The 22,369-nt window shown below is 33.7% G+C and overlaps 1 protein-coding gene across 2 annotated transcripts in view; it reads right to left on the reverse strand.

Annotated features, from left to right (window-relative positions):
* LOC115879254 (runt-related transcription factor 3-like) overlaps window positions 1-22,369 on the reverse strand; it is a 274,009-nt gene that overhangs the window by 193,599 nt on the left and 58,041 nt on the right. For both annotated transcript variants that reach the window (XM_030895965.1, XM_030895964.1), the window contains exon 3: window positions 20,296-20,409. In XM_030895965.1, the coding sequence (XP_030751825.1) occupies window positions 20,296-20,409 (114 nt within the window). The remainder of the gene's footprint in view (window positions 1-20,295; window positions 20,410-22,369) is intronic.

Here is a 22,369-nt window from a genome sequence, read left to right on the forward strand (position 1 = left end):
CCGACTATCCGCCGAATATTTCAAATCTATAAAACATGAGGTGCGTTCGGTGGCCAATTGGCCCCTGAATTATTGACTGCCGATACGCGTAAACTCGAACAATTGTCATTATTTCCTGTGCGTGACGCTAATTTCACAGCAAATGGGGAGGATATTTTTGTAATGTATCTGTTTTTGCCGCTCATACATACGCAATTATTTCCCAATACGAGTTGCGTTACGTTTTAAGCGACTGATTTTTTTTTACTAATGGTTTCCGATTAATGTCAGCCCTGTGGGGAGATACCTTAACAACTGTTTATTTGTCGGTTGTGCAATTTTGGCTAAAATATAGAAAACGTCTCTTCATAATCATAATTCATGCTGTTTTTATATCATGGAATTTTACAGGTTTATCAACTATACAGTGTCAGTTCATACCAAATAAAGTCACGTAATTAGTCACGTGATTAAGCTTAACCGGCACAGCCTTGCCCACTTTTATAACCGGGTGTCGCATCGTCGGACGGGACATAGGAAATCCCATGTAAATTTTAATGGGGTCAATTATTGGCTTCCCTAATTATTAGAGAATAATTCTATTTAGGTTTATTGAAGAGCACTAAAACCCACATTCAAAAGAATAACTTTAGATATTTTTGATTAGCTCGTTTACGAATTATCGCCGATTTCTTTTTAAATATTTCTCCTTTCTTATGGTCCTGTATTTACTTATGAGCACCAGTCAAGGTAAAAGATAACTGTCAAATGAAGTTGTCATTTCAGAAATTTACCTATTTAGTGCTTTATTATTATTGAAAACTCATTCCTACATCGGAAATCTTAAAGATGTATTTATAAATACAAATTAATATGAATTAAAGTAAAATAAAGTAATCAATTACAAGGTTAATTATAGTATTATTACAATATTCAATAACTTATTAATTTAGGTATTATTAAATTGTTAGAACTTTAGGATTTAAGAAGATGTTCAAATATTCCTCCATCGACTGCTAGACAATAACCCAGGCGATCATAAAATTCTCTTCTTACATTCGCTAGTTGGTAAACTTAAATTCTATTGCATTCGGCAGAAATAGCATTTTTTAACTCGTCTAGATTTGGGTATTTTTTATTGTATATCCTGTTTTTTAAATGGCCCCAGAGAAAAAAAATCATTTGGTGAAATATTAGGAGACCTTGCTGGCCGGTATGATTTAGGCCAATAACGTTTCCGTTAAAACTATTGTCTAAATATTCCCGAACAGCCAGGGTACTATGTGCCGGGCAGCCATCCATTTGGTACCAAACTTCCTGATTTTCCCTAGCGGCATCATGTAAAGCAGGTAAAATATGATTTTCGAGTAGTTCCAAATAATATTCTGCATTTAAATTTCACGTAAGAAATAATGGCCCGATAATATTGTGTCCGAATATCCCTGCCCAAACATTTACTTTCTGTGGATATTGCGTCCTTTTTTCGACAAACCTGTGTTGGTTTTCTTTGTTCCAATATCGATAATTTTGAACATTGGGTTCATTATTTAAGGTAAGCGTGCATTCGTGAGTGAAACATATGTTTTTTAAAAATTCCCTATCCGTGTTTGCTCTTTCCATCATATCAAAACAAAACGCCTGCCGCCGTATTTCGTCCCCATGTCGTAGCTCTTGGTGCTTTTTATATTTGAAGGAATAGTATTTATGTCGTTCCAAATTCGAAACGCTGTAGTGTGATCTATTCCTATTTCATCCTCAAGTTTCCTTGTGCTGATCTTTCCATCGTTCTCTTCCACGTACAATAAAACTTCCAAGTCGGTATCATTTCTTGCATCTTCTCTTTGTTCCTGCGTTGCTTCACATCTGCAGTTATTTATTAGGGTACCTTTGGTCTAGAATCTCTGGATATTCCTTGCGATTATAGATTTTCCAGGTATCGGTATATTCGGATACAGAGCAGCAAACATGTCCGACACCTTTTGAGAACTATTTCCTGGATAATACCATTTAATCATCAATACTTTTTCTTCGGTAGTGTAATTCATGGCTAATATTTTCGATGTAGGTATATGAGTTTTTAATAATAATAATAGAGCACTAAATAGGTAAATTTCTGAAATGACAACTTCATTTGACAGTTATCTTTTACCTTGACTGGTGCTCTAATAAGTAAATACAGGGCCATAAGAAAGAAAAAATATTTAAAAAGAAATCGGCGATAACTCGTAAACGGGCTAATCAAAAATATCTAAAGTTATTCTTTTGAATGTGGGTTTTAGTGCTCTCCAATAAACCTAAACAGAATTATTCTCTAAAATAATTAGGGAAGCCAATAATTGACCCCATTAAAATTTACATGGGATTTCCTATGTTCCGCTCGACGATGCAACACCCGGAATATTTTCTTTTAATCAAAATATTTTAGGAAACAAAAATAAATTAATTATAAATATATAAACAGTTATTATTTACATCAACAAAACTCACCTTCTTAACAGCACAGGAATTAAAAGGCCGTTACTACCACTTTCCCGTTCAAAATATTCTAATAAGGTTGCAATGAGTTTTTCGCAATGACTATTAAGCTATCTTGTACAATTCACACTAGAAGCGTTCTAAAAAGAACAATGTCCAATTGCAAGGTCTGCTAGTAGACATTTTTAAACTTAAAGTATCACAACACTAAATACTATTTAAACTAAAAATTCATAATAAAAAACTAAAGTGTCAAAACAAATGACAATGTCAAGAAATAAATAAATAAATGCGGCAACTTGACATTTTTTACAGCAGAGCTGCCACCTGAATCCCCAGCGGGAAATTTAAATTCCACTTAGTCGGCACGGCGCCGAATATGCCCATGGTTGGCAACAATTACAAACGAGATTAAGATTTTACAAACGACTTAAAGAACGAAATTAAAGAACGAATGGTAAATTGACTACAAACAGTAATCTGTGGCAAGGAGTAACCATCAATATTGTTATTAAATTCACAAATTAATTTATCAGTGTATGTATCAGTGAAAAAAATATTAGAATTAATGGGAAAAAATCTCACTATAGACAAGAAGAAAAGTTCTAGCAACATTGTAGATAGTTTTTCCCTATTTTTTCTACCTAAGTCAGTCGTTAAAATGTGCTGAGACTTGCGACACTTCTATACCATCATAAATATAAACCGCAAACCATATTTTAGAAGCATTCGTATTAGTATACGCGACTATAACCAAACCGAACACCAATATTACAATTTAGATACATTAAAACTGACCTCGACCGAACACAGCCGAGGAAAACCCTAAAACCACTGGTGCGGTTGAATCCAAAATTGTAAATAAACTGAATTGGTTTAGATAAAAAGAATGCGTGGGGGAAAGTCTTGAAATATGTTTTAAAAGAATTTGCAGAATGTGCAAGATATGTAAATAGAAAAAATGGTTATATTTCTAATAATACACACACCGGTACGAAAAACGGACACCTTACAGCGCTTTCAGATGGAGCGGACCGTCCGCCCGGATGTTTTTTTCAAGATAGGTCGTCCGGACGGAGCATATACGCGACCCATGTGAAATTGTTCATTAAAACTCATGGAACTGGCGGACGGTCCGCGCGGATGTTTTTTCAAGATAGCTCATCCAGACGGAGCATACGCGACCCATGTGAAATCGTTCATATAAACTCATTCAAATTATATTATCATCTAGGTACGTTTTTTCTCGATAGGTTGTTTTTTATTCATCTCAATAGCTTTCTTTTTATTGGAGATATTGGCTATTGAATACGACAGTAACGATTTACAGCAATTTTTGCAATGAAAGCATGCATTTGCTTTTGGAACATACTTATAAAAATAGTGTTTATTTTTTTGTAATGCCACTGTTATTAAAAAGTCATATTATTATTGTTTATTGACGTTTACTCTTGTAGAGATGGTTTTAAGTTCCGAAGTATGGGCTATTGCTGGTTTAATTGATCATGGTAGAGATCAACTTTTGAACTTCCAAGAAAACCATCTCTTCTAAAGCCCAACAAACAATAATAATATGATTTTTGAAAGACATACATTACATATATATATACATATCATAAACACTATTTTATAGGTTTGTTGACTAGGACTAAAAGCAAAGGTACGGTTTCAATGTAAAAAATTGGCGCCAGGAGGCACGTATAGCCGCCCATACTAAAATATGTTAATAAAAAGTTGGTAGGCAGTTTTTTTAGTTTCAAAGTAAAGGAATTTTTCCAATTTTGGTTCGCGGTTATTTCCCCTATCCGCCACCTGGGGTCTCGTCCGGTGGGGGATTTTTTCAAAAACGTACTACTAAACCAAACCAAACACGGAATATCTCAAAAACTGCGACTTTGACTGATTTTGATGTTATTACAAATTTTGTTGCGAATATTATTCCTAATCTTAAATTGAAAACCGCGTTTCGCTCGCTACTGTAATTTTGGAGTTACAATTTTTTAAAATTTTTAACCCCCTCCCCCCTTATCAACGCCCCACCCCCACCAAAAACTAATGGCCAGATTCTCTGGTGCCACAGTATTTTTGTGCCAAATTTGGTTAAAATCGGTTTAGCGGTTTTTGAGTTATCGTGTTACAGATGGACAGACGGACAGACAGACAAACACCATGAAAATAATAGTTTGTATTTAGGTCATTTATGACCCAAATAACTCATTTTGAGTGAAATTAAAAAAACTTTTTTTTGCCGATCTTAATAGCCTACCATACCTGTTGGTTACCGGCTAAAAATACGAATAAAATGTTAGTGTCTTCTTCGAAAGTGAATTTGTCCAAAAAATAATGAAGCTATTGATATGAACCAAAAAACAAACTATCGAGAAAAGATACTTCTAGATGATAAATTATTTTCAAATTACTTGCTTTCACCAAAATATAAACATTTTGTTTTCCCTCCTATAATTGACAGATCACAAACTTAATTCTTAATTTAGAAAGAGATATTAAAAATTCAAATAATTTAGCTCTAAATTGCTGAAAAAATCATCAAAATCGGTCCACCAGAACACAATATATAGTCTGTGAAACGAATAACTTTGAATTTGACAGTTTCCGCGGGCTTTTCTAGTGTTAATTTTATTAGGTTAGCAACTTGCGGCCATGCTGACGCAGTGCTGTCTCTGATAGGACAGCCTCGAGCGAGATTTATGACGTCACGCTAGTTATACACTACGGAATAATACATATGTTGTAGAATACATGAAAAAAATAATTATTCCTCGTATTTTTGGGTTGTATTTTAAAAATGATATAGTTTACATGAAATATATATAATATACAGTCAATAAATACAATATATATACCTATTTATAGTAATAAATACTTTGGCAAATAAACTATGAACCATACAAATGAGCAAATGTTCTATAATATACAAATAATGAATAGGTACATAAGATAATGGGTAAAATGTAAAATATATTTTAAATTTTGGGTTTGAAAATCGATCTAATTTAACAAAAAACATTCAATATCTACTAATAGTGATGTATAATACAATATTATTACCTTATAATGTAGCTATTCATTATTTGTATATTGTAATACATTTGCTGCATTTGTATGGTTCATAGTTTATTTGCCAAAGTATTTATTACTATAAATAGGTATATAATATATTGTATTTATTAACTGTATATTATGTATATTTCATGTAAACTATATCATTTTTAAAATACAAACCAAAAACACGAGGAATAATTATGTTTTTCATGTATTCTACAACATATTTATTAATCCTTAGTATCTAACTAGCGTGACGTCATAAATCGCCCGTGCTGTTCTATTAGAGACGGCATTAATCTGATATTTCGAAATGTCAAAAGCTGATGACATTTTACTTTTGATAATTATGACATTTCGTGTTAATTTTTGCAAGAAGAGGAAGAACTGTCACATGTTTTATTATTTTCCTTTTCTATTTCACGAAAGTAAAAAGAGTTACCTATCTGATTCGTTCAGGCACTCAATTTAAAGAATATCGGTAACTTTTTTGACAGAGGGATTTTATAGTTGCCATGTTGGTAAAAAATAACGGTCAAAATTCAAAGTTATTCATTTTATAGACTATATTAATGTTTAAATTACATGAAAATTTTAAGGTGCACGATTTTCGTTCGGTGAGTGTATAATTATAAATTTTTGAATTAATTCCATACTTTGATAACAGTAAAAGTGCTATAAGTAGGACTGCAAATTTACAGAGTTTTCAATTTACCAGTTAATCGGTAATATAAAACATGGAATTACCGGTTAAGAACTAGGCAGAAAAATTTTAAATATAAAAACAATCTGAGAAGCATTTTCAAATATTTCCTTTAATTCCTTCTTGCCCAAAATATTGCATTCCTGTTTTGAAGGTATGGTCAATAGCCATCCATGATATATATTTTACAACAGGTTAAGCGTGGTTAGCTTTTAATTTTTGTAGATTTCTGTAATATTAGCCATACAGTTAATGATATTCAAGCAAGTATAGCAGTAGCAACTATGTGCTTACCTACTATTTTGTAGTATAAAACCAATTTACTAAAGCTACTTAATATTTCCGAATCAGTTGATGAAATGATGGTAAGCATTGTGTAATGCGAAACATGGAAAAAAAGACATTATAAGTGAACTGCAGGTCGCACAACCCCCGACGGAGCAAAATATGCTAGAAATATAGTGGATACGACAAAAGACCCAGGTTATTGTCTGGGTCTTTTCCAACCCAACAAGACATCTATTGATGTCATCCACAGAATCAAATCCCTCAAGTCGCAATGGGCAGGACACTTGGCAAGAAGGACGGGCAACAGATGGACCACAAAAATTACAGCATGGTACCCAAGAGGTATTAAGAGACCTAGAAGAAGACCGAACCTGAGATGGGACAATAATATTAGGTAATTAGCAGGGATAACTTAGACACGCATAGCCAACAATAGACAAATTGACTTAATTACAAAGAGATTATCTGAATATGTGAGGGAGGCGACACCATATTAGGAAATGCTTGAATAAAGGCTGATTCATGGTACACCGTGACGGGCCGGGGCCGTGCGACGGTGAAGGCACGGCCAAACATTGTCAAATGGTATTTATACCTATGCATTCATGCTAAGCCGAGCACGGGCCGAGCTTCTACTACCGTGTCTACTTTACGGAACGTGCCCGGCTCGGGTACGGCCCGGTGTACCATGAATCAGCCTTAAGCTGAAAATGACAATAATAGGCCAGTAAGCGAGAGTTTTAGGGTCCGAATTCTGAACACATGCACCGATTGTCTTGAAATTTTAACAGTGGATAGAAATATATGTAAGAAACAAAAGTTACAAAGTAGCGATGTGTGCTTTCACCCTGGGGGTGAATGCGACTCCTTCTCGGGGGTGAAAAATAAGTCACCCATTTTAATTGCAAAAATCAATAAAGGGATGAATTCTAAGCAAAAAATGTTCTATAACATTTTTTCAGAAAATTAATATTTTCCTAGTTATTTAGAATTGAAAATATTGATTTTTCATCTAAGAACTGCATATTTTTCTGCCATTTTTTATAAATAACTCGAAAACCTTGCGTTTTATCGCAAAACTCATATAAAGCAAAAATGAAGCCTTTCAAATAACTACCATCTTTTGTTGATTACCGTAGGTTTAATAATAGCCGAGTTATCACTCTGTAAAGGTGATTTTTTCTTTTTCGAAAATTAAATTGCAACCTTTTACCGTAAAATAATGGCGAAAGAACACATTTTTTCGAAGAAAATGAATATGACTGAATATGTTTTTAAAGTGCTTGAAAAGACCTTTTAAATGCTTTTTTTTTTAAAAAAAATTTAAAAGTTCGTAGCTCAAAAACTCGCGGAGTTCTGATAAAAATAAAATGGTCACCTTATTATTTCGGAAAAAATGAACAACAAAATCTATAACTAAAATCATAAAAAGAAAAACTAAGCGTAATACATGTACAGGGTGTCCCATTTTGGTTGAAAATCACACGGTATCTCCGTTATTAGTGAAGATAGAAGGGTGCGGTTTGCACAAACCTGTCTCACTTTTTTGTCAAACAACAAAATGTTCATAGCCCTCTTCGTTTCCGAGCTACAGGGTCTTTTTGAAAATTTTGCAATTTGGGACACCTCCTGTATCTCTGTTATTGTTAAAGCTATCGAGAAGGTGAAAACTGTTTATTGTAGAACTTTTTACGTAGAATACAGTGGCGTAGTCTGTTTTTCTATCAAAAAAGTATTTTGGAAAATATGAACTAAAGTTATGTTTTTTTAAATGGAACACCCTGTATATTTATAAATCATATGATCTGTCTTGCCATAAGCTTCTCAAAAATATATATCACTCTATTTTTATTTTCATTATTTACTGCAATATTTAAAAGTTTTTATTAAAAGATCATATTTTTTATTAGTAGGCCATGATTGATAATAAAAGAAACTAAAGAATTATTAAAAGTATACTGCTATCTGTCTCTTGTTTTATTTTGGGAGCCGCTAATAAATTCTTTATATATTAGGGAAACTTAACTCTCTACCGCTATTTGTAAATCTTGGAATACGTGTATATGTAAGAATAATCTATCGTATCGGAAATTTTAGATATTCCTTTAGCTAATTTACGTGAAATATACTTTCAGCAAGATGGGGAACATTCCCCCTCATAACTATGGAAATATTAGAATACTGTTAAATTATTATTTTTCAAATCAATGAATTGGAACCAATGAACGCATATTGATAGCCTCCTCGATTCCCGGATTTCGCCGTTCTCGATTTCTGATTTTGGGGATTTTTGAAATACGAAATATATCGTGGGCACTACAGCAATGTCGAACACCTGAAAAATGCTTTAATAATTCAAGATTTAGATATTTGCAAACCCATCCCGTTATAAAATAAAGAAAAATATATTCACAGTTTCAGTGGTAACAGTTTTTTCAAAAGTAGAATATACCAATCCCAAATAAATTTTAATATGTGTATGACTATTTTAGTAAATACCATTTTGATTTTTTGTTATTTATCACGGCCTACTAATAAGAAAATGATTATTATTAAATATTGCAGTAAATAGTAAAAATAAATATAGAGTGATATATATTTTTGAGAAGCTCGTAGCAAGACAGATCATATGATTTATAAATATACAGGGTGTTCCATTTGAAAAAACATAACTTTAGTTCATATTTTCAAAAATATTTTTTTGGTAGAAAAACGGACTACGCCACTGTATTCTACGTAAAAAGTTCTACAATAAGCAGTTTTCGCCTTCTCGATACCTTTAACAATAACAGGATACAGGGTGTCCCAAATTGCAAAATTTTCGAAAAGACCCTGTAGCTCAGAAATGAAGAGGGCTATGAAAATTTTGTTTGCAGCATCTTCCGTTTGACGAAAAAGTGGGACAGGTTTGTGCAAACCGCACCCTTCTATCTTCACTAATAACGGAGATACCCTATGATTTCAACCAAAATGGGACACACTGTACAGTTGGCTATATTTAGGTACTAACAATAGACTCTGCAAGTTCGAGCGGTTTAGTATGCCTAAATTTGGAAAAAAGTTGAAAATAATGAAAAATTTGTATTTTTTATTTTTTTAAAAATTTTAATTTTTTTTACAGATCTCAAAAACTAAGCAAGATACGTAAAAAATGCAACAGAGTAAAACTGAAGGTCTTTTTTTGCAATATTTTTGCTCTACTTCTATTTTTCTGTAGATCTCTTTATTTCGTAGATATTACGTTTTTTAGTTTGACTTGCGTGTAAGGACCACCTTCTTTGAGCCCTTAAAACTTAAAGACTGTACTTAAACTGCCGTTAAACGGTAGCTTACTAAAAGGCCGTTAATAGGTATGACGTCGTTGATGTGACGCACTTGACGGCTTTATGAAATATAGGAATTTTATAAGGACTAACCAACGCTATCCACCCCTCCAAATAACCAACTTAACCAACGCAACTAACCTCGACACCGATAAAAAATATAAAAAACAAATATAAATTAGTAAAAATCAACCAACCCCACCAAATAACCAACTAACCAATGAATTAAGACCCTCCAAATAACCACGCTAACCAACCCGCCAAATAACTAAACCAATCCAACCAAAAAGAGTGAAACCAATGCAATAAGATCACGCTATAAGCAAAAAAAATATAAAAAAGTTTTGGTCGGCGTGAGATTTGAACCACGGACCATTCGCTTACGAAGCGATAGCCTCAGCCACTGACCCACAGGTGCTCTTGCAAAATGCTTAAGGTTAGGCATTACTTTCCGCCGACATGAACGACGTCACAATATCTATTAACGGCATTTTAGTAGGCTACCTTTTAACGGCTCTTTAAGTACATCGAAACTTAAAACCCAAAAATCTCGTGAAAATGAAGAGTTCAAGACTGTTCAACTATAGAAGTTAATTTTTAGCTCGTGTAATTTCCTACAAATTGATAGTTTTTATTTTTATGATTTTAGTCATAGATTTTGTTGTTAATTTTTTTTCGAAAAAATCAGCCGATGACTTTATTTTTATTATAACTCCGCGAGTTTTTGTGCTACGAACTTGAAAAGACCTTTAAAAAAGACATTTAAAAGGTCTTTTCAAGCACTTTAAAAACGGTCATATTCATTTTCTTCGAAAAATGTGTTCTTTCACCTTTCACCATTATTTTAGGGTAAAAGGTTGCAATTTAGTTTTCGAAAAATAAAAAATTATGTTTACAGAGTGTTAACTCGGCTATTACTACACCTACGGCAATCAACAAAAAACGAATCGATTCGTTATTCCAAAAGCTTCATCTTTGCTTTGTATGACTTTTGCGATAAAACGCAAGATTTTCAAGTTATTTATAAAGAATGGCAGAAAAATATGCAGTTTTTAGATAAAAAAAACATTTTCAATCCTAAATAACTCGGGAAATATTAATTTTGTGAAAAATGTTATAATACATTTTTTAGAATTTTGCTGAGATTGTGTGTAATTGATTGATTTGTGTAATTGAAATGGGTGATTTATTTTTCACCCCCGGGAAGGGGTGGCACTCACCCCCAGGGTGAAAGCACACATCGCTACTATGTAACTTTTGTTTCTTACATATATCTCTATTCACTGTTAAAATTTCACGTCAATCAGTGCGGGTGTCAAGAATTCGGAGGTAATACCCTATTTTTATCCTCGCTTACTGGCCTATAATGATGATTGGAAATTTTTACATATCACACCCTGTATAAAAGTTTGTTAAAAAACGGCAACTAAATATATCAATTTTATTACTGAATTGCGATTTTTCAAAGACGCTTTCATTTATTTATTACATAATTTATTGTATTTGGCAAACACACACTGTATGCATATCCACGGCTTATTATTTCTTCTAATGTTGTAAATTTTCCTCTATGTAATTCTGGTAAATTACTAATTTTATCAATCAACACGTAACCGCCTTCCGAGAAAAGTGACTGAATACGAAGTCGCGAGATAGTACGGTCGAGAAAATAAGACAGGAAGTCCTAATTGACCTACCATCAGATTTTCATTCAATCACCCACTCTCTCTTTCTCTTTCTTCTCCATCTTCTCCTTCTTCCACTTTATCGATTCTTCGTGAAGAACAAGAAAAAATGATACGCTAGTAATTTGTGAACGAGTTTGGTAAATTGGATTTCTGTCGTTGTTGTTATTAAGGTCTTGGGAAAACGTAATGCGCTCGCTAGGTACTTTGATTAAAAACAAGAAACTTAAGATTCATTTATGGTAAATAGCTAGAAAAAAAAATATGAAAAGACCCATGACTTTTAGGTTATATTAGAAAAGGTATATTACGTTACAATTTAACAGTTCTTAAAAACTGTTGTATAAATCATACAAAGTATGATTGGGATTTTTCATATTTTATTAAATTAACATAGGTTTTTCTATAAAAGTCAGAAAAATAGCAAATCGCCATATACCTATATCTGTGGCAACGGCAGAGCCCGCGCCAAGTCGAGCTCAGCCGTACCATCCTTTTCTCGAAGGTATTAGCAACACTTTTCACCACCCTGTAACTTCGTTGTGGATAAAGCAAAAATATTAATTTTCACTACACATGAGGACATACTATAGCTGGCTAGATTACCAAAATATCTAGTAATTATAACTCATAGTTTATAAGTTATCGTTTGTCAAATTTCGCGACATTGACTCACTGACACATCACCAAAATTCGAAGGTACTTGTTTTTGAGTTACAAATGAAGATTTCTCTATCTATCTATTCAGCCTCTTCGGTCCATCGTTGGACATAGGCCTCCCCCAATCTCTTCCACTCTTCCCTCTCTGTCGCCGTGCTCATCCATCTTGTGCCTGCATGTTTCCTCAGATCGTCCGCCCATCTCATCTGAGGTCTTCCTCTACTTCTTCTATTCTCCCAGGGCCTCCAGTTTACGACGCATTTGTTCGATCGATCATCCTTCTGTGTGACATTGTGACCGGCAAACTTCCATTTCAATTTTGCTACTTCACTTCTAACATCCCTTACTTTTGTTTTACCTCTGATCCACTCATTCCTTTTTCTATCTGCCAGCCTTACATGTAGCATTTGTCTTTCCATAGATCTTTGAGATTTTGCTACCTTATCCATATTTGATTTTGTCAGTGTCCAGGTCTGGGATCCGTAAGTAAATACAGGGAGTACACATTGATTATATACTTTGATTTTGAGGTACTGTGGATATCCATCTGTGTGTTTGTGGATGTTTGTGGAAACAGAAGTCGTTAGACAACTAGAATTAATCCATTAAAAATTAAAACTAGAATTAATCCATCTGACTATTCCATAATTCAAAGTTTATGAACTATTGCTAGTTAACCTTCTTTAATATTACTTCGAATGATATAATATTACCTAAAAAATAGGAGGATAACTTACAAAGAGAAATGAGATCCCCCCAAAAACATAGAATGTAAAAAAATGCATTAGTAAATTAGTAAAAATAATATTAAACTAAAACCTTTACTGTTGGTATTTGTTATATTAATCTAAATGTGTAAAAATTTAGATTAATATAACAAATATCAACAGCAAACTTACGAGTATGAATAAAAAAGAGGCTGAAATTAGAAAACGGAAATTTAAAAATTAAATTGATTTCAATTTGCAGCTCGTAAATGGACTGTTGGCAACGTTATTGGTTTCGGTGTGGTTCGCAATAATGTAGTTTTCGAACAGACGCATCCTAACGTAACATTCATCCGTTGGAAGCTGGAGCATATCATTACTAAGCGATTTTGAAGGGATAATTTAAAAAGCCTTCTTGTTGCTACCGTCTACGTTTCTTTTTGCCTTTCGATAAGCGTTTTCTCATCGGATTTTCAAGGCAGTGACGTACACAAATCAGAAACAGGTATTTTGGAATACAAAACTATTTTTGGATACGGATAGACTGACAAAAAATACAATGTGCTGTTAATCTGAATATATGATTTTGAGTTTAAATAAGAAAACTACATAAATTACATCATTACTAAACTACATCATTAATATCAACTAAAAATAGAAAGCAACGAGAAATGAAAATTGGTTTATTATCAACTAAGTTCTATTTTGAAGTAACGCTGTCCGTAGTTTATGCCCTCGACTGCTTCATATTTTGTCCTTGATCTGAAGCTCCAAATAAATCCAAACTTACTAAACTTCCCAAATTTCAAAGAGACCAGAAGAACCAAAAAGAATACATAGTACAAAAATAACGCCTATATTATTTCTTACAAGGTTTTTTTTAAGATGGTTTACCATTACTCTAATATTTATTTAGTAGAACTTTTTAGGACTAAAACTTTAAGTTTTGTTAAGTTTAAGAATTATGTTTAAGGTTAAGAGGTCTTCGACAATTTTTTGTCCTCCTTCCTCAATTCTAAATAAATGTTCAGAGTTAAAATTAGAAATTATATACAGAATCTAGTAGTCTAATAGGCAGTCTTGTTCTTGGTCTTACAGAGTCCAGTCTTGGTCTTGGTCTTGCGGCAAGACTCTTGTGCAGCGGCATAGAAAATGTAGGACCGTTTCCCCTTCTTTTACAACATCCAATAATAACAGAATAATAAATCGGCTGCTCTTAAGACCAAGGAATTCCTATTGGCATGCTTGTAAAAAAGAAAATAAGGCAAAGCTGCATCTACGGACATGTCTAACAATGATGATAACGACATCTTAAAACTTTCTATTAAAATTTTAAATATTCATTTGAAATATATAAAACAGCCATTCTGCCATACGCTCCAAGTAAAATTGAAACCGGGCCGAGATAATAACTGAAAAATTCATTGAAACTAATTTTTTTTCAAATCATGAATCGAACCCAACAGATATAGCCCAACTGTACTGCAAAACAATTGGGATTGTGCTGCAAAATAAACAAAGACGTGCCAAGTTTATTGTTGTGTGTTTTCCTGCTTCCTAGCAAATAGCAAAGAAGGAACAACATAAGCGAAGGAAGTTCATATTGGTGAACTGCATAGGCGATAGCCTAAATATACAATGAAAACAGATGTTCGGAGTATAGAAAAATTACACCTTGTCTATATTCATCCAGTATTCACAAAGCAATGATTCTTTAGTCCCTTCGTTAGGAGCTTGAAACACCCTCAAAGAGAATGTACAGCTTAGAGAAACACCTCTCTGTACTATTGAGCAACAAAAAGAATTAGAAGAGAAAAAAACTTATCAAAATGATGCAAAACTGATGCTTCAAAAACCAAATCAGGAAGGATAGGAGTATTTGGGCCAAAAACTAAATACTACGAACCAATGAGCACCTGCCCTAGCATCACTCAGGCAGAAATCTACGCTATTGAAAGATGTGTACAACTTATCTTAGATAGGAACTATCTGAAACAAGAAATAGCTATCTTATCCGATAATCAAGCAGACTTAAGAGCGATCAACTCAGAAACCATCAATTCGAAGTTGGTGAAAGAATGCCTACAGCAGCTGAACAAATTAGCTAAGGAATATGAAGTTATCCTAGGTGCCAGCTAAAAAAGGAGCAAACATTCCACTAACTGGACCCGAATCGTTCTGCTTCCCAAGTGGAGACCAACTTAAAGCGGAGCTCAAAAACCTGGAAGACTCCATGTGTAACCTGGAATGGGAATCCTCCAACGGTTTAAGATACTCGAAGGAATTTCTCTCAGGACTTACGACCGAGAAAGATCAAAGATTTTCCTTGTAAGTAAGAGCAATCTTCGGATTGTCAAGGAATTTTTAAAAGTACACTGGTCTCCTCAAAGAACACCTAAGTAGATTGAAGCTAAGAAACAACGGCGGATGCCGATTCTGTGGAGAAAATTCGGAAACACCAGAACACCTCGTGTTCATAAACTTTCGTGCCATAAACTTTGGTACGACTGATATCGGAGATCGAGAACTAATCTCTGTAAAACCGTCTCAGATACTGGCTTTTGTCAAAGCCCTGAGACTGTATGATGAGTTATAACTCAACTTATAACTTATAACCCTCTTTTTACATGTTTTTTATGCTCTTTAAGTCACACAGTTAAGGAGTTTCATCACTCCTCTAATGGGCGCATTCTCACGACTCGTCTACTTGGCAAGTAAGCCAATATATGCGTATTTGGCAAGTATCCCCTCCAGTTCAGTTAATTATTCTATGATCCCCACTTTGTAAACAACATTGGCAAGTGTGGCGCTCACACGACGTGTCCATTTCAACAAGTACGCCAGCACAAATATTGTTTAAATCCTTGGCAAGTAAACAGTATACTGGTCGTCCCGAAATTATCGTTGCTAGTGATTCTATGAAATAAAAATATCAAAATGCCAAACAAAACAGGGGAAAAACCAGAGATGTCCAATTAAAGGTTGCATGACCATCGCATAAATCTAAACTATTCTTTATTTGTTGTAGGAAGAAAATTAATATTTAAGTAGGTTTTTATTTGAATACATAAATTTACTACATTTAATGCTAATTGCAAGATGCATGCTTTTCGCCCATGCGTAAGGAAATCTCTGGGTTTTGCCATTTACGCGTGGACTACTCTGGTTTTTCCATTGTACGACAAAATATTATTGCTTTCTTTTTTCTCGAATGGTGCTAACATTTGCCTATAAAGTTGTATCGCTCTCTTAATTTCTATGAAAATGTGACATATCTTTTTCCCGTGTAGTCTTCATTTGCCCGCTCTATTTATTGCCGAAGGAACGATTTAGGTATGTCGCCAATATTGAAGTTATTAATGTAAATTTGATATTATATAATCTATTATTGTTTTAACGTTTTAAATTATCCACAATTAACTCGAAAAACACTACGATGCGGAAATAAACGGGACATACGATTATATATATACAATTACTATAACAATACAATTATTATTTGCGCAGTCGTTTGAGCGCCTCAGCAAGTATAACCAAGGCTGGACAAGGCTACACTTGGCAAGTGTACGAATAATTGTGATCTTTTGACTCGGGCTATGTTTACCAACAGAGAGTGGCAACGCGACGAGTGACCAAGGAAACCGTTCTCACGACATGGCGACATATTCCAACAACAAATGTTTGGTTTGTACACGAGTCGTAATAATGCGCCTTAAGAGGCAGCGAAGTTCTTTCTGAAAATGTTATGTCTGCCTTTAATCTAGTCTCGACAATGTCTAACGATTCAAGGGAACGTTAGTATATAAATTTTCTACATCAAAACTAAGAATTTCATCTGAAATTCTATGTTCTTAAGTATTTCTACAACATGTTTGGAACCGACCGAGACCTTATTACCGAAGCGTTCCAAAATTCTTTTAGTTTCAAGACTGCATCATTGTCTACCACATTCAGAAATTTCACCTTAAAATTGCCTTTAGAATTAAACACGGGTTGCAACCGGTCAAGCCATTCCTGGTCACAGACACCCTCTCCACTCGCGGGACAACAAAAAATCAAAATTAAATGCCGTCCGCAGACCGGCGACGGCGTCATCGCCGATGCGAGCGCATCCAGGCCGGACCGGGCGAACGGACGTGTACACAAACCAATCACTGACAAATGCGTCAGATTAGCAATTTACAAATCTGCCATTTCTGCAATTACAGGCTCATTATTCTGTAAGTAATTACGCCATTTACCGCCGATGAACCTGGGGCGCATAGATTTTGCGTACGGGCGGGCGACCTGGGAGAGGGTGGGGGAGGACTACCGCTTCCTCCCCCCAGTGACTCCCGGTGGTGGCCGGCGTTTCTGTTGTCGGCACGCGGGACCGAATTTACGGCCCATGAAAAGGATTAATTAATAGGAGAAAGGGGATGATGAAAATGAAGAGGAAAAGGAACGTAGAATTGGGACAGTGGAATGTGTTCGAAAGGTATTTGAATCAGATGTAGAGCATTCAAATAACATCCCATCAGTAATATAAAATGTAAAAAAGAATCAAAAGATACAAAGTTACTAGAAATGAAGATTATTTTATAATAATCTAAGATTTCAAGTATTTCTGCAGTAGTTCATGCCATGCCCTCGACTCCAAACTCCAATTTCTAATATTCTCTATGAGAAACACTCATGTTGCCAAGGATCAGGTAAATACAGGTAAAAAAGAGGCACAGGCGAAACATTTTTCAAACCTCCCTCAAATATCTAGGATTTACCAAAAAGTTATGAAAACGGTATGCGATTAAGAGTCTATTACGCTGTACTTTCGGGTCGCTCTCAGGGGTCGGGTAAAGCGGGTGTGTGGCCGAAGGACACATATATTGTATTTCTGAAATCTGCCTAAAGCTTGTTTCATATAGACGCGAATCGCGAATTGCGAAAAGCGATTCGCCAAAAAATATTCGCAAAATGTGGACCTATTTCATACAGTCGCGAATTTTTAGGGACATTTCATTTTTGCTCCACTGAAAGTTACTAAAAAAAATCATAACCTGAGATAACTTAATTTGTTTTTATTCGTGTTTACGATCTTTATTTTATATTTTATAGCATACAATATGAGTTTAAATTTGTTTAATGATTATGAATATTGATTATGATTGTGGGATTGGAACAGAAGATGCAAAATTGCCATTTACTTATTGTTAAAACCTAGAATAGAACGGGTTTATAGGTCATTTGGGACATGTGAAATATTTAAATTTCGTAAGCAACAAGGTGCTTATCGCAATTTAATTCAAGAAATGAGGACAAAAGATGAGAAAAAATTTAGGAATTTTCACAGATTGTCTGTACAGGAGTTTGATAACTTGGTTGAAAAATTGTCACCATATTATATCAAAAACATATACACGAGAACCCATTTCACCTGGAGAAATGCTTTCAGTTACTTTGTACTTTGGTCTCTGCTTTGGTACTTTGTGCTCTGCTTTGTGGCAGCGTCGTCAAAATAATCGATAACCGGATCACAACACCATTCTGCGCAAACGCGAACCTTAAAATCGCGCGAATATTCGCAAAAAGTTGAAAACACTTTAACTTTCCCGCCCCCCAAATTTTAAATCTTGCGAATCGCCAAAATCTTAAAATTTCTGACAGCGCCGCCATGATCAGTAAAATTGGACCAATGAGAGCAGTTTCGCAAAATCGCAATTCGCGATTCGCGTCTATATGAAACAAGCTTAAGCCTTAGTCCGATCCTGTCGTTTTAAGCCACACCCAAAATTCCAAACACACGTGCTTTGATTAGGGTTTAATTAAGGTTTACAGATCTTCAGCATTTGCAATAAAAAGCGATAATTTGTTACAAAACCATATATAAATTATGTATTACTGTAATCACAAAACTTCAATCTGTTTCCGTATTGTAACGATACGTTGTGGAATTTTAAATTATAGCTTTATTTTCGAGAAAATTTAGTCCAAACATAACGCATATTATGTTGATGTTTGAACATCAAAATCTTAAAAATAAAGTTGTCTAAAAATGTGCTACAATACGGATATAGTATAATCCTTTATCTTTAATTACTTTCTTCATTTTTGTAAAAATACCTAACCAGTTTTACATCAAGCGTTATATGCCGTAACACTTATTTTGCTACTTTTTCGGACTAGTGAAATGGACTCTTAATGGTCTTTCTTACTTTCTAAAAAATATTTATATTCAAAATTTGTTAAAATAAAAGAAACCATATTCAACAATTGTTTTATCAAAACATAATCTAAAGTAAACATAAAACAGAACTTTCTAGTTAGGAGTCTCAAAAACTAGTGAAGGAATTTGATATCGCGATATTTACTGACAGATCCAAGATGGATTCAGGTATATGTTAGGGTGTGTTCTCGAAGGGTTTTGACATCGCAAGGTCTTACCGGCTTCCGGAGAGATCAAGTACTTTCCAGGCAGAAATACTTGCCATTTGGAAGGCCTGCGAATAGTTGAGCGAGGAGACACCTATATGAGCGAAAACTACAATAATCACTGACAGCCAACCAGCCATGTCGGCGCTGAACTCATCTACCGTATCCTCCAAAATTGTAAAAAAAACGTACGGCAAGTTATCCTACATGGCAAGTAGGTATGATATAACCTTGCTTTGGGTTCCAGGCTACAGGAACATCGAAAGGAACAAACGCGCTGATGAATTTGCAAGGCGATGATCGTGCCTTGAGTTAGATGCATCAGAGGAAGTTTTTGCTCCTCTCAATACCATAAAAAAGACATTTACCTCCATTTTCTGTCTATGGTGAACAGTAGATAGAAAACTTTAAGCACCTACAGGACAGCCAGAAAAACTTGGCCCAAATACAACCTTAAGAAATCGGGAGAGCTCATAACTAAGTCGCGTAAGGATATCGCCAGGCTTACGGCGCCGGCGCGGCGGTATATACGGGACACTGACCAATTGGCTAACATGTGATAAGAATGGGCATTCTTTTTAACGAAGTTTGCCGAAGCTGCAAGGACCCGAAGGAAGGGACTCTTCCACTACAACAAGTTTTGAGATCTCATGTATAACCAAATCAATAATGATTTTAGTTAAGCCTGATGATTGACACAGTCCAAGTGTACTTGGACCAACTTAGCCGGATGCTACCATATAAATATACTTGGATGTTGCGCGCGTCTCTCTTTTACGCTGTTGTATGGTAAAGCTGTTGTAATTTACAACTGTTTTATCAAAGTCGAATTGGAAGGCCTTAAGTTTTATTCCCTAATCGATTTTTTTACTTTAAAGTGGATTAAAATGACCTAATAATATTTAACATGTTGCTCTCTGGTATCCATCAAATTTCACATGAAAAATGGAAAATGTAGACTTGCGCTGTAATTGATTTATATAAAAATGGAAAAAAATACTTACTAGGTTTTGTTCTGGGTTCTCTTGGACCATCCACTGTAACTTTGATAGCCTTACAGTACATAGTCACAACTGGTGGCGAGGTGAATATCGTAATCGTAATAGAAAACGACTTTCCTGGAATAAAAAAAAGTAAATTCAGAAATGGAAATAACTAATAATAAGAACTAAAGAATATCCAAAAATAAAACTTTAAAATAATAAAATATAATATAAACTTTTTTTTAATAAAACAATAAACATAAAACCAGTATATTTTTATACAAACCAAAATATATTAGGTACTCGTGTTGTCTGTTGACTGGTTTACAGATAATTACTTATTCTACATTGAATGTTACGGAAAAGTGTCAGAATGGAAAATAAGTATGTACGCTTGCAAATCTAATTTATCACATTGTTGAGAGAAAAGAAGTATGTAAATCGACCAATGGTCCTAGTATAAAACATATCAAGTATATCCCCTCAGCAGAGCGCTTCAAACCCTACAACCTGAGAACTCTTAAATTCAAGATCAGATTTATAACTACTCATTAAAACTAAATTAAACGTCTAGTGTAAGTGACAAAAAACAATTTTTCAACTTACTACTACATTTGTTTAAATTATTCTTCTTAAATGTGATTTTCTAAGTATATAAGTGATGTTTCTAATTCAGAAAATTGAATTATGTATACAGAGTGTCCTTAAATTGGCTGTCAAAAATAAAAAATGTGTTGTAAAAAATTTAATTATATTATTTTGTCTTTAATAGCATATTAATCTAATACTCTATTCTTTGTAAAGTTTATAAAATCAAAAAAAGTTTGTGTAAACACATAAATAAATATACACGGTTTTATTTTCAGCCCCTTACAATAGAATTATCATTTCGTTTTTAAAATAATTAATCCTTTTTTCAGAACTTGTTACCAATAAGTATTACTTAAATTCAATTTAAAAAAGATATTTACATTCATTTCCATGAGAAAAAAAAGAAAAAAAGAAATTAAATACATTTGTATATTTTATGTGGTTTAGCTATTAATGAAAGTAACACCAAAACATCTAAAAGACTCTCAGAGCGTTCTTTTCGCATTAGATGTAAGTTGTTGTTCACTTACAACCATTTAATTTTAGTTATATTTTTAAATGTTCTATAATTTAGAAATATCTGGAATTACCTGTGGTAAAAATATTATACTTAGATTATAGTTAGAACTTAGTTACAAGAATTTAATACGCAAGAAAAAGAAACTAAAAATTATCCTAAAGCTTCTAGATAAGATGGATAATATATTTAAGATGAATTTAGGAAATGCATAAAAAATAGAATAATTTAATTTATAATAAGTTTTGGAGCCTCAGGATGCTGTTCTATTTTACTTGACAGGAGAAGTCTTGGTGATCTCTTACTATATCCGAGAAAATTAGTATCTAGAAGGAGCATGACATTCTTGATAAAAGTTGTTGACTGAATATTGACGCATCATAGATATATTGACATGTCTTTGTAGTTTATATTAACAATAATTATTCAAAATTAATGAGATTTCTAATAATATTAAATTTAATGTCATATAAGCACAAAACGAATAAAAACTTACGCTTAACTAAGAAAAGCTAGTTAAAATTACACATTAAAAAGTATTTTTAAATTTGCATACTTTGGGTATATCGAAAATTAAAGTGAATAAGAGAAAATACATTACAGTTTCCTTTCTAAAACTAATTAAAAATAACCAACAACAATATTTTACAACACCTAAGAAACACCCAGTAATATACTGTCATACGTAATTTATTTTGGGAAACTAAATCATGATTTTCGGGAGTGTTAAGCAACCTAAAGGGTATTTGTGGGTTAATGTTGGTCATGAAACTTCGTAGTTATGAAGAAAAAAGGCTAATAATTGTAACCTACATCATATTTTTTTGGAGCAATTTGGAGCATTTTGTATTAGCTTACATAAAATGTGATTTTAGATTAAGCAGTTCTTAATTACATCAAGGTCTTTATTGATTTTTTTTATGGTACCAGGGAAGTTAAAACTAGAATTACCATGAGGAAAAACAGTTGAAAACACATTAGCTAATT

This window comes from Sitophilus oryzae, unplaced genomic scaffold (genome assembly GCF_002938485.1).
Source record: "Sitophilus oryzae breed Bouriz unplaced genomic scaffold, Soryzae_2.0 scaffold_1576_pilon_pilon, whole genome shotgun sequence".
NCBI classification, from domain to species: domain Eukaryota; kingdom Metazoa; phylum Arthropoda; class Insecta; order Coleoptera; family Curculionidae; genus Sitophilus; species Sitophilus oryzae.